This window comes from Ursus maritimus, unplaced genomic scaffold (genome assembly GCF_017311325.1).
Source record: "Ursus maritimus isolate PB19 unplaced genomic scaffold, ASM1731132v1 scaffold_24, whole genome shotgun sequence".
In the NCBI taxonomy this organism is placed as follows: domain Eukaryota; kingdom Metazoa; phylum Chordata; class Mammalia; order Carnivora; family Ursidae; genus Ursus; species Ursus maritimus.
This window is the reverse complement of record NW_024424897.1, coordinates 11,115,798-11,128,456: the sequence shown is the minus strand read 5'-3', so window position 1 is coordinate 11,128,456 and position 12,659 is coordinate 11,115,798. Positions and strand designations below refer to the sequence as shown.

The following is a 12,659-nucleotide window of genomic DNA, read 5'->3' as shown; positions in this document are numbered from 1 at the left end:
TTTTCCAGATAAGTAAACTGTAGTTCCTATTATTACTTAATGGGCCTTTTCAAGGTCAACAAAGTAAATCAATAACAAAGCTAAGATTTGTTGCAGTCCTTCCTAGGCCACAGATCTTTTCCTCTACATAAAATTGCATAACTAAATAAGAATTCAACAGCTGAAAAAAACAGCGAGCCTATTAAAACCAGGAACTTGCATGAATATGTCCCAGTACAACAGGTTTAATTACTGCTTATTCGACTTCTTTTTAAAGGTCATGTCATTACAATGATTCAGACTTTGTTAGAAACATCAGCGTTTTTGGAAAGCATTTGGGCATTCTGCACAATCCACTTCCTGAGTACAGAAGGGAACTACTATAGGTAGGAATTGAAAATCTATAGAGTAGGAGAATTACAAATGAAGGAACTTAAAACATTACCTAGAAAAGGGAACTCATTGCAGGGAGCTGGGGTGGGGGGGAGATGTTAATAAAGCAATGAAAACCTTCATGATAAAAACAAAGCAATGCAGGCATCACACTGAAATAATAAATGTGGATGCATTTCACATTTATTGCATTACTTAAAAAAGAAGGTTGCCATAAAATTCATTTCCAATAGACACCGCATACTTAATAAAGACATTTCAGATTTGTTTTCCTTCTTAGTTTTAAGGACATATAAATTCATATTGCTAAATTTAGGTTACATGCATACTAGGAAGCATTTATCCTGAGAATGAACCCACATCTAAATACCCAATACCTTTCTGATTTTAAGGTAGAGTTGACTTGTGCCTGCCTATTCTCAGGTAACTGCAGGATGCTGCCTCACAGGATATTCCCTGGACTGAAAAATTGTCCTTTTTACACAGATTTCCTGCCTCTTCCCTCCTAACAGACCTCTATTCAGTCCTTTGCATTTGCCAAAATTCACTTTTCTACTTCCTTTTTTGTTTCAGAAATAGTTTCCTCTTTTTCTATTTCATGATTAAGGTATATTAGAATCAAAACTCCCTCTTTTTTTTTTTTCTTAAAGATTTTATTTATTTATTTGACAGAAAGAGAGACAGCCAGCGAGAGAGGGAGCACAAGCAGAGGGAGTGGGAGAGGAAGAAGCAGGCTCCCAGCAGAGGAGCCTGATGTGGGGCTGGATCCCAGAACGCCAGGATCACGCCCTGAGCCAAAGGCAGACGCCACCCAGGTGCCCCAAAACTCCCTCTTTTAATCAAATATACTTTATATAAAATTTAAAATTTCCTTGACCATAATTTTATTTCAGAGAACATGTGGCTTGCAAAGAGTTCCTTACCCATTCCAGATAGTCCTACATTCCTAAAGAGTAATTCTCTTGATAGGGAGACTATACAAAGAAATATCTTCCAGGATTCAATATTGAAAAATGTTAAGTTTTTTTTAGGGTAAAATAAACAGATTATTTCTCCTTTTTTCCTTTTCCTAGACAACATGAATATTGTAACTAATTACATTGCAGAATTCTCTGCTTTGGCCTGTTGGAAGCTTCGAACTTGTATGATTTGCATTTTTTTTAAAGATTTTATTTATTTATTCGACAGAGATGGAGATAGCCAGCGAGAGAGGGAACACAAGCAGGGGGAGTGGGAGAGGAAGAAGCAGGCTCACAGTGGAGGAGCCCGATGTGGGGCTCGATCCCATAACGCCGGGATCACGCCCTGAGCCGAAGGCAGATGCTTAACCGCTGTGCCACCCAGGCGCCCCTATGATTTGCATTTTTATCTGCTAGTCTTAGCTACTTATCACTTTGTTAGGTTCTCGTTTCTATTCCTCAATTATTTGTTTTTATTATAATACAAATACATGTAGACAGATATGTAAATAAATATAGGTATGTTTAAATATATCTATTTTTAAATCATTTAAATCATTAATGAACGAGGCAAGACACAAATATATCAGTGTATGAAGCAAATGCTCTTACTAAGACCTTATGTGCCATCCTAAGTGCTGTATGTGCTGGGCACATTTCATGCGCTATCTCAACTCCAACATATGGCACTTAAGTGCTGCAAAAAATACACCCCTGGTGACTAAACCTCTGACCACAAGCTAGCCATTATAGGATCGTACTTTTTTCAACATGAGGAAGCATGGAGAAATCAAATGATAACTGTGGGCAGACCAAGCAGGAAAGTTGCAATCAGGGCAGCTGGGCTGGAGTCCCAGCTCTGGTAGACATCATCCATTTGACATTGGGCAACTCTTTTACTCTCTTTGATCTTCATGGAACCTCTATCACAGCATTAGCTTAACATACTCATGGCATGGAGAAAGTGCTCGGCAAATTACAATCGCTATTTTGCATAGCAACATTTTAAAAGGAGTAAATAAAAAACGAGAACAAAAGAAGAGCGAGGCAATGTGTCAAGCTTAACCCATACTTTTTGAAATAATAACTTTTTTACTGCTTCCAAATTTGTGATTATTCATTTATTAGCACTGCTTGAATCGCTCACTCACCAGAAGGCTGATTCTTGCAGACCCATCATTTTCATAAACTCCTTGCACTTTTTTCTCTCTTTTGTAACATTAAGTGATACAAAATATATAAATGGAAAAAAGTAAAGCAGGCAGTAGAAAATAAACAGCTCCTTTTGAAGAACACCTTTGTATATAAAAGGCAAAGTCTTCATATTTACAGCAGTAAGTGACATCAATTCCTCCACGACGGAGTGATTTGTTGCGATCTACAGCAGGGTTTAAACAAATAAAGTCATTATTTGACAAACAGAAATCTGAATAAGCTATGGATATTATACCAATATCAATTTCCTGATTTTAATATTGTTCTGTGGTTATGCAAGATAGAACAGTTAGGAGAAACTGGATGAAGGGTACATGGACCTCCCTGCACCTTGTTTTTGCAATTCCTTGACATTCTGAAACTACTTGAAAACTTAAAGTTAAAAACAAAAACAATGTGTTCCTTTGCCTAAATCCAAATTCCACCTCTGTGCACCTGCTTCACTATATAAACATGAAAACCTGAGTATATATCATCTTCCATCAAAATCTGATGCCTATGGAATTAGCTTACTTTAATTATTAGAACTTTTCTTACTTGTATGATAGCAGCATTAATTGCAGCTTGTAAAGCCACAAATCCACTACTCCAGTATTTGGAAAGAGAACAGGAATGCCCATCATCCATATTCCAACAATGAGCTATAAGCACAAAGAAAAGCATAACCAACATTATCAGATGAAAGCAATTAGAGAATAAAAAACAAAAATCCAAGAGAAAACAATCTAGAGGAATCTCCACCAGTCAGAACGTATAGCCACACAGAAGAAGAGCAAATGAAAGTTCTTAATGAGGCAATTTTATTCATGGAGACCATAGTTAGCAGGCATAGAAAGTCTTAGAAAATAAAAAGAAGATGAAAGCAAACACTCTGATCCAACCATACTGGATTGCTTGCTCTGCCTTAAAGTGCTAAATGCATTCTAGTGCTACCATTTTTTTTTCTCATATGCTCTCCCTACAGATGGATCCGTGGCTCACTCTTTCCCTCTATCCTTACCTCTTCTCAAAAGCAAATTCAACACAGAGGTCTTTCCTGGTTACCACAAATAACAACATCTAAAAGAGCGTTCAGGCTCTATCTTCTAAGCCTGCTGTATTTTACTTTGTTGTTTTATCACCACCTGGCAAAGTGCATTGTTTTTGCCCTCCCCCATCCCTGACTGGACCGATTCGTGCCAGCAGGCTCTAATGCTCACTTCCACCCCAAGGCCAGAACAGTGCAGGACACATAGTAGACACTCAGTGAATGAATGGAAAAGAACCAACTCTATTAGTCATATCAATTCTGCTTCCTAAAAAGTCCTCAAACCCATTCACTCTCGTCGGCTGCCTCCACTCTGGTCCAAGCCGCCATCAGCTCCTTGGTATGCTTCCTTGCGTTCTCCCTGACCCCTCTGCAATCCATTCTCTGGGCTATATCTGGAGAGCTCCCTTGGGCTTGGGAATCTAATCACTTCTCTGCCCTGATTAAAGTACCTCCACAGCCCTCCATCACCCTAGGTTTGTAGGACGTCACAGGATCTAGCCCTGGGGTAGCTTCAGCCTCATTCCTTTCAGTGTTCTCTGTTCAGCTAAACTGCTCTTCTTCCACATATACTAACAGATGCCTGTTGTCACCCCAGGACCTTTACACTTGCCCTTCCTCTCTCTGAAATACAATGCCTTTAGTAGCCTCCACCCATGTTCTATTCCTTCTCATTAGTTTAAACCTCACTTTGCCAGGTAGGGCTTCTCTAATCCCACAGCCTATCAGAAACCCCTGGTCGAAGCCTCCCATCCTCAGCACCTTTCCTTGCACTTGTCATTAACTGTTCAATGTCTGCCTTTCCTGCGAACCTGGAACCTCAGCTGAGGCTAGGACCTCTCAGTCTTGATCCCTCTCTGCATCCTCTGCAATGAGCACCTGCACATTCACTTTACAGCTGTTGGATGACTCAGTAATGTTTGAAGAGTCATCTCCTACTGGGAAGATATGATTGACCTTGGAATAAGTTTAGCAATAAAATGTGCTTTCTCTATCTTCTCATGTTCTATCAAAAGCATCTCTGTTGCCCATCCTGACCTATCCCTTATGTTAAAAACATGAAAAATGCTACGATATTTTTACATGGAAAGTCACCTGCGAAAAGATCTTCCTTCAAAAATGGAATGTAATATCCCGGAAAAAATTTTAACTTATAAGAGAAAGTGTCATTAAAGACAATTCCCGCGATGCCAGTGATATTGTCTAGGAGTATTTTATCCATGGATTTTTGATTCGGTACTCCAATGATCCTTCTTTCTGTGAATGACAAGGTAAAAATAGACATGCAGGATTATACAGTTTCACCACAATGGAATGTGATAGCCAACTGTGTCGTCATATATTTTTCACTGGAATTAAACTAAAATCATTTTCCATTTAAATTAAACTTATCCCAAAGGGAAGGAGGGAAGTTTTTTTGGTTTTTTGTTTTTTTTTTTAATGTTTTAGATTCTAGAATCAGGAGATATGCATGAGAATGTAGTGTTTTCTTTTAATAATGGCAAGTATTATGACAAGTTTCAGGTATATAAAATATTATGCTAGGGTAAGTATGCATAAGAGAATTGGGATACAAAAATAGAGGTAATTGGAGTAGTTATTATATAGTCAAGGGATTCCAGATGTCAGATTTACTGAAGCAAAGATACCTCATCTGATCTTTGCCTTGTGAGGAAACTAAGATCACAAAGTGACTCTAAAAGTCGGCAATGTCACTTATTAAAAATTAAGGATTAGGGAGTAGACAGCGAAACTGCACCCACTTGCCCTTGAGTGAAATACACATTTTACCTTAGTTATCTCAGTTGCATAGTGACTTCATTTAGAGTGAAGGTCTTTAAAGATGTTTACAAAGTATACCATATGCAGACAGGATAGCGTTAGATTATCCCCCCTTCCTTTTCATGGTTCTGAAATTACTGCTTAATAACCGTGACTTCATTTCTTTTACTTAGATGTCTTTTCCTGAGTTATCAACCTTAATCACTATATTTCCATGTTAAGAACATCTGCACCCACAAATGACATATTCTTCTAGACACTATGCTATAAATCTGAAATTATACATTTATTGTTTTAGGTAAATTCCAGTAGAAATGTAGACCTCCCTACACTGGACCCCCATCAAGCTGAAAGGGTTTAAAAGGCTACTTGTTATGAGAGAAATAAAACGCTAATTAAATTTGTAAGCTGTCATGATGCCTAAACAATTAGCATAATAGACCACTTTAAGTTCAAATTAAACATGTATACATCATATCAAAAAGATATAAAATAATATCAGTAATTCTTTTTTGCCATTAATACACCTACCTTTCAAAAGAGCAAATGTTGTTTTATTCATTATCTGCTGGGTTAGATCAGAGATAGGTGTATATACAAGAGCTAAAGAGTTATTCACATTATCTGCCCTTCCCAGATCTTGAGGAGGCAATCCAGGAAAATACATGTTTTCTCTGAAATGTGAAAATAGTCCCATGTACAATCCCAGAAGTATTGGGAGTGCCCATTCCTATAACAAGGGAAAAAAAGAATGAATTTAGATTATACTCCCTTAAAAAGTTCAGTCAATATCAAAGAGCCGTTGAAGACAAATTCCAGTTTTGCCACATGGTTGGCTTGTCTTTGCTCTCCGCTTTTCAGAGCAAAGGGAACCCCACAAAAAATGCATATTGAAATAGTTGCCACATACACCATTCTCAAAGACTAGAACTAAACTTTTGCATTAAATCATGAACTGCTGCAGAAGCTATCATAGAAACTAACAGAGTGGCTAATAGGATGACAATTCTGATGCATGGGCATCTGACTTTACAGTCTATAAAACGGAGACTATCCCAGACAGAGTTCATGGCGGCAAATAGCAACATTTTTGTCAGTTGTCACACTCTTGTATTGGAAATCAAAGAAAAAGAACAGAGTGGTAGAGACTGCCTAGTGGTTCACCAATATCAGTAATCTCTTCCTGCTTAGCACAATGCTGGACAACATTCCTAGCCTCTGGAAATTAAGTAGTACCAAGTGATTGAGTTCTAGCCAATGGAATGTGGGCAGAAATGCTATGTACCCCTTCAAGGCCTGACTCGTGGAATCATGCACAACCTTCTATATTTTATCTCAGCCCCTGTACTTCCAATTCTTCTTTTTTTTTTTTTTAAGATTTATTTATTTATTTTAGAGAGAGAGCGTGGGGGTGGGGAGGGGCAAATGGAGAGGGAGGAGAGAGAGAGAGACTTTCAAGCAGACTCCCCTCTGAGCACGGAGCCCGTTGCGGGGCTCAATCCCATGACCCTGAGATCATGACCTGAACCGAAATCAAGAGTCGGCCACTCAAACACCTGAGCCACCCAGATCGCCCTGTACTTCCTGATCGTCTGACTGGATGCAGAGGATCCCAGGGAGGTCTCCAAGGCCTAGGGAGATGACAGAGTCCCTAGATGAAGAAGGCTGGGTCCCTGAACGATTGTGTGGAGGAGATTCCTTCACCTTCCAGACCCACTTCCACCTTATTTCACTGCCAACCTTATTTAGACTATGAGCAGAGTGAAAAATAAATCTTTGCTGAGTTCAGCCCCTGAGATTTGGGGCTATTACCTATAGAAAGCCTACCTACCTAATGCAAACTGACCATCAGTGGTGTTACTTGGTCATAATTCTTGCAAATAATCACTGTGTAGAAAATTCATGGCTTTGAAAATAAGTCCCCCAAATTCAAATTAATCAATCTGCCAGGCATCCTTTTTATTATTTCTTTAATTTTATTACATATGGTAGCAGCTTTAACAGTTGCTATAATTTACCATACAATTAAATTTTCACTTACTCTCTTTTAAAAAAAATAAGAAATAGTTTTAGTCTTTGCAATTCTACATTGTTTCACAGACTACTATGAGTCTCTCAGTTCGACACATACAATGTGAGGCAACCTCAAAATCAACAAATCCAGTCTGTTACTTAAAATATAAAATAAGAGCCTCATTAAGCAGTGAAATAAAAGAATAATGTGAGCTGCAGAAAGAGGCAGACTTTTAAACATACCAATAAGCTCTCTCTTTTCATTCTCCATTTCTGAAGAAAATTCTTGCACAGAAGCGCTTGAGTTTGCTGATACACACTTTTCTGTTTCATATGCATTTAGTCTGCTATTAAGAAACAAGGAAAAGGTAAACAAGATGGAACATAAACTAGAAAAATAAGTGTAATAAGAAAAACCTTGGGAGGTGGGGAAGAAAAGAAAAAAGAAAAATCTTGATCATATTTTGGGGAAAATATTTAAAATATTATTTTAATAACACATGACTGCAAAATTTTACGTCAAGTATACTCATAGTAAGCTATTTGGAAAAGTGGGTAACGGTGGGGAGATAATGGCCAGTATCACAATTTTACAAAAATATAGAGTATAACAATAGAAAAGATATCATTAGATTTTAGAACTTGTAAGATACTTCACATTCTTTTACCTTTTATAACAGAAATTCAACAACATGAATAGAGTAATTGAATTATATCTCATCTGATTAATAATAATTTTTTGTTCTTTGCATTTAAATAGAAATGCCAGAGCCCATCAAAGTAATCAAAATTCTGATTAGTTAAATTCATTTGAATAATTAATTATGTCTATTAGATGTAACCCCAATGAACTGTTTTCCTATAGTATTTAACTTCCAGATTAAACTGAACAGCTTTAGGCTCAGCTAGCTGAATCCAGACTCAGAATAGCTGAAACCTGATTGTGAGACACAAGAAGAAACAAGTCATCTCACTTTTCTGAATTCAGAAGTTTCTGAATAACTGAGGAAGCAAACTACGAAGTAAGGAAGGAAGTAAACAAAGAAGAAAGAAAGAAAGAAAGAAAGAAAGAAAGAAAGAAAGAAAGAAAGAAAGAAAGAAAGAAAGAAAGAGAGAGAAAGAAAGAAGGAAAAGAGTGGGAGAAAGAAATCACATGGAAAGTAATTTTGCCCAAATGTTTGCAAATAAGCCAACAGAGACGACTTTTTCAGTTTTTCTAAACTCAGAATCAAATTATTTTAGATTTGCATAACAAAATATTCAGACAACTCTCCCTCAGCTAGTACAGAAGCAAATTTTACGATTTTCCTATATTCTACTGTTGTATCTACACAATACAAGTTGATTGGGAATAAACAGAAAAAGTTTCTCATTAGGTCTTCAATATAATACATATGAGTATTTGGAAACATCTGAAAAATAGGCAGATTTTTAACAGTGTCCACCCACATACTTGGCATAGCACAACAAAACAGAGCTTTACTTACTGTCAGAAAAATTAGGAAAGTACTCTGGAAACACTGTCAACGCACAGTTCCCTTTTTGTGTACAGCAACAATTAAAATCTCCTTATTGCTACTTCTTCATTTATTCCTTAAATGGGTGCCTTACCCAGGCTGCTTTCTGAAAGGGGGTGTAGTCAGACCAAGCGGCACATGATGAACTTGTTTTGTTTTCTGCCTTTTCTTCCCTAAGCCAATCATTTGCAGGGAAATGATGGTTCAGTGGTTGGTTGGGAATAAGACAAACCCTGTGTTTGTGCACTTGGCCTTTCAACTTCAGGGATAAGGGGTAAAATGGTAAACAAGGAAAATGGAACTAGGCCTGTTGGACATGATGAGGCCAAGATGCGGAAAGAGCAATAAACAAGTAAAAACAATCACTAACCAAACAAAGTAGTTAAATGTGTATGAGAAATCTGTAGCTATTTTTTTTCCCTCACAACTAATGCCTAAACACAACTGCCAATGATATATTTGACTAATTGGTACTGAATGGACAGAATGTGCTGAAGCTGAATCTTTTTTTTCCTAATAAAGCTAAGCAACCCATAGTCTGCCTCAGAAAAACACTTAATTTGGACAACTGAATAATTATGAACAAATCCCTTTCTCTGTTCTGCTCATAAGGAAGGAGGATTTCAGAAGACATATGAACAAAATGAAAGGAAGCAGATTGCCAAGGACTAAAAAACATATAAAAAGATTCGGGTCAATTTTTTATGCATGAAGACTGAGGGGAAAAAATAAAATTTATTCAACTCCCATTGCATAGTCTATCTCTCTCTGTAAAGAATTGCAAACTTTTCTTGACCTGCCAAAGTAAATGGCGAAACAGGAAGCCAAAGTCCATGAATTGGGAAATCTCAAATATTTGACATGGCTCCCAAACCACAGATGTTAATAATCATAAAGCTGAGAGTTGTTCTGGAAAAAAAAAAAAAAAGAGGATTTAAAATTTAAGAAAAAATTAAGCCATGTATTATATAGGTATAGTTCTCTCCTTGGTAATTAGTTCTATTTTTAAAAAGAGTCAACAGTGAAATATTACATGTCTTTTACATTAAAAATTGGCAAAAACAAAGGTAATAAAGGTGTCCTAAAGGTCTCGTGGTGGGGGGAAGGTCAAAAACACTGTTAAAATTTTTTATTAATAATAAGTCAATGATCCAAGCAAAAATTCTGTTTCTTTTAAATCACCTGGAATATAGTTCAGGTTTTTATAAATTTTGTTGTTGTTTTAGACCCTATGTGCTCTATTTTAGACATCTATTTTAGGCATTTTCACTTTGCTTAAAATTGTATTAAAATTCACAACTACAATATCAATAATTATTTAGATTATATTTTATTAGTTTTACTTCTTACCATTGTTTCTTATAGATGGTTTTTGTCCCTCTTTCTTGACTTATTTACTCTGACTTTTTTTTACTTGGGAGGTCATTTTCTTTACTTAAGCCTGAAGATTTCCCCATAAACGGTAACCCAATACAGTGAAATACCCAAACTCTGCCTAGGAGTACGTGGAAATGGTGGGTAAAATATATCCAAAAAAAAAAAAAAAAAGGAGGAGGAGGAGGAGGAGGGGAAGGAGAAGAAGAAGAAGAAGAAGAAGAAGAAGAAGTTGTTCAAATATATATCCAAACTTTAAAAAGAAATAAGAAAAAGGTAAAGAAAAGAAACCAAGAAACAATGGAAGAAATAAAGAGAAAGGAAGGAACATCCTCAGGTATTAAAAATAAAAAGAGAAATTAGAGCCAAAACTATGAACAGTATGTCAGCAATCCAGCTGTCCAAAGAGGTGACCTAGACTTGATGGGTTATGAAGCTGTATTTCATATCTCTGCATGAATCCAGAAGATTCACAGGAGTGCTCAGTGCTAAGAATAGAAACTAGTAAAACCACAGACCACCCCAAGGAAGAGTAAGGATGTGTATTCTTTGCCCAATCTCTGAGTTAAAAAAAAATATATCCTCCATAGAAAATGAAAAGCCCAAGAATATGTAGAACATGCCAGATACAGGACATAGAAGGATCTTAATTTCTTCTTCCTGTATAATAATACATCTAGAAACACAGCAAATATCATAGCAGTTAGTTGCAATCTGGACCCAAACTTGGGTTTGAATTCTAGTTCTGCCATGTATTAGCTGTGTGACTTTGCACAATCTATTGAAAACTCCCTGGAGATAATAACCGTGTATGTATGTATGTATGTATGTATGTATGTATGTATGGTTACTGTGAAGATTAAATCCATTAATATAAGTAAAGTTCATAAAACAATGCTTGGAAAATCATAAAAACTTTTAAAATGTTACTTTTTGCTGATAATCCTACTCCTCCTAGTCTTCTTCCTCCTTCCCCTTTTCCTCCTCCTCCTCTTACTATTACTTTTAATCTGGAGAAGATGCAAACAATTCTACAGAGATATATGCAGGATTCAGGGCACAAGATAATAGAGTTAAAGAAATATTCCTCCTAGTAACTAAACTCATAATCAAAAGTCCACCATGAAATGGGGCACCTGGGTTGGCTCAGTCAGTTAAGCATCTGCCTTCAGCTCAGGTCCTGATCCCAGGGTGCTGGGATCGAGCCCCCTGTCAGTCTCCCTGCTCAGCCGGAGAGTCTGTTTCTCCCTCTGCCTCTCCCCCTACTTGTGCTCTCTTGTACTCTCACTTTCTCAAATAAATAAATAAAATATTTTTTAAAAATGTCCATCCTTTAAGAGAATCAGCAGGTGAACAAGATGAGACTATTAGTATTAAAGAAGTAATATAAGTTAGTTAAAACAGGAAGCGATGACAAGGAAGACTAATAGGAAAACAACCCATTAGAACTTACAGAAATTTAAAGAGACTAATAATAGTTAAGATTAAAAATTTAATGGGTAAGTATTATAGCAGATTAGGCACAGCTGAGGAGAAAATTAACAAACCAGAAATAGAACTGAAGAAATTATATAAAATTTAGTGCAAAGACGGAACAAGATGGAAAAATATTGAAGACAAATTAAAAGGCATAAAAGACAGAATGAGGTGTTCAGGACATATCTAATTGGCATTTTATAATGAGAAAAATAAAGGGGATAAATAAGGGGAATTTTCAAAAATAAGACGGACGAAAATTTTCCAGAGTCGAAGAGATGAGCATCAGGTTAAAAAAAAGAGAGAGAGAATGTGTCCTGTGCAGAGTTAAAAACGAAAATCCAACAACTAACTTTTTTTGTGGTGAGCTTTCAAAACATGAGAGAGAAGGAGAGTGGAGAGAGGGAAATACTAAGAAACAATAAAACAGAAAAGACAGGTTATCAACTAAGTTTCAACAGTTAGCCAAATGATGTCATAAACAATTGAATACTGTTGTCAAAGTGCTGAGACAAAATAGTCAACCTCAGATTCTACACCCAGTTAAATGTGCATGAAATAAAGATCTCCTCAGAGAGAATTTACCTCTTACACAACATGGCTGAAAGAAAACTAAAAGATGTACCTCAATTAAAAATAATTTTTAGGGGCGCCTGGGTGGCTCAGTCAGTTGGGCATCTGCCTTTGGCTCAGGTCATGATTCCGGAGTCCTGTGATTGAGTCCTGCACTGGGCTCCCTGCTTGGTGGGGAGCCTGCTTCTCCCTCTCATTTGCCCTCTGTGCTTGCTCTCTCTCTCAAATGAATAAATAAAATCTTTAAAAAAATTAATTTTTTAAAAACAGCAAGAGTTGAGTCTCAGAAGTGTTTGATAAATAAGTTGTCAGTACTAATTATTTATTGACTGCAAACAATATTTTGTGGGA

The 12,659-nt window shown here is 36.7% G+C and overlaps 1 protein-coding gene across 3 annotated transcripts in view; it reads right to left on the bottom strand.

The window, feature by feature from the left end:
- ABCA6 (ATP binding cassette subfamily A member 6) overlaps positions 1–8,997 on the bottom strand; it is a 59,113-nt gene extending 50,116 nt beyond the window's left edge. Inside the window, exons 1-6 of one of the 3 annotated variants that reach the window (XM_040640322.1) lie at positions 8,856–8,997; positions 7,612–7,715; positions 5,887–6,085; positions 4,669–4,830; positions 3,084–3,187; positions 2,483–2,709 (exon numbers count right to left, since the gene is read on the bottom strand). In XM_040640322.1, coding sequence (XP_040496256.1) covers positions 2,483–2,709; positions 3,084–3,187; positions 4,669–4,830; positions 5,887–6,085; positions 7,612–7,707 — 788 coding nt within the window. In that variant the 5' untranslated portion in view covers positions 7,708–7,715; positions 8,856–8,997. Of the gene's footprint in view, positions 1–2,482; positions 2,710–3,083; positions 3,188–4,668; positions 4,831–5,886; positions 6,086–7,611; positions 7,716–8,855 lie in introns of those variants that run through there. The other 2 variants (XM_040640323.1, XM_008693686.2) reach the window with 2 other exon arrangements.
- Between the last annotated feature and the right edge of the window lie 3,662 nt (positions 8,998–12,659).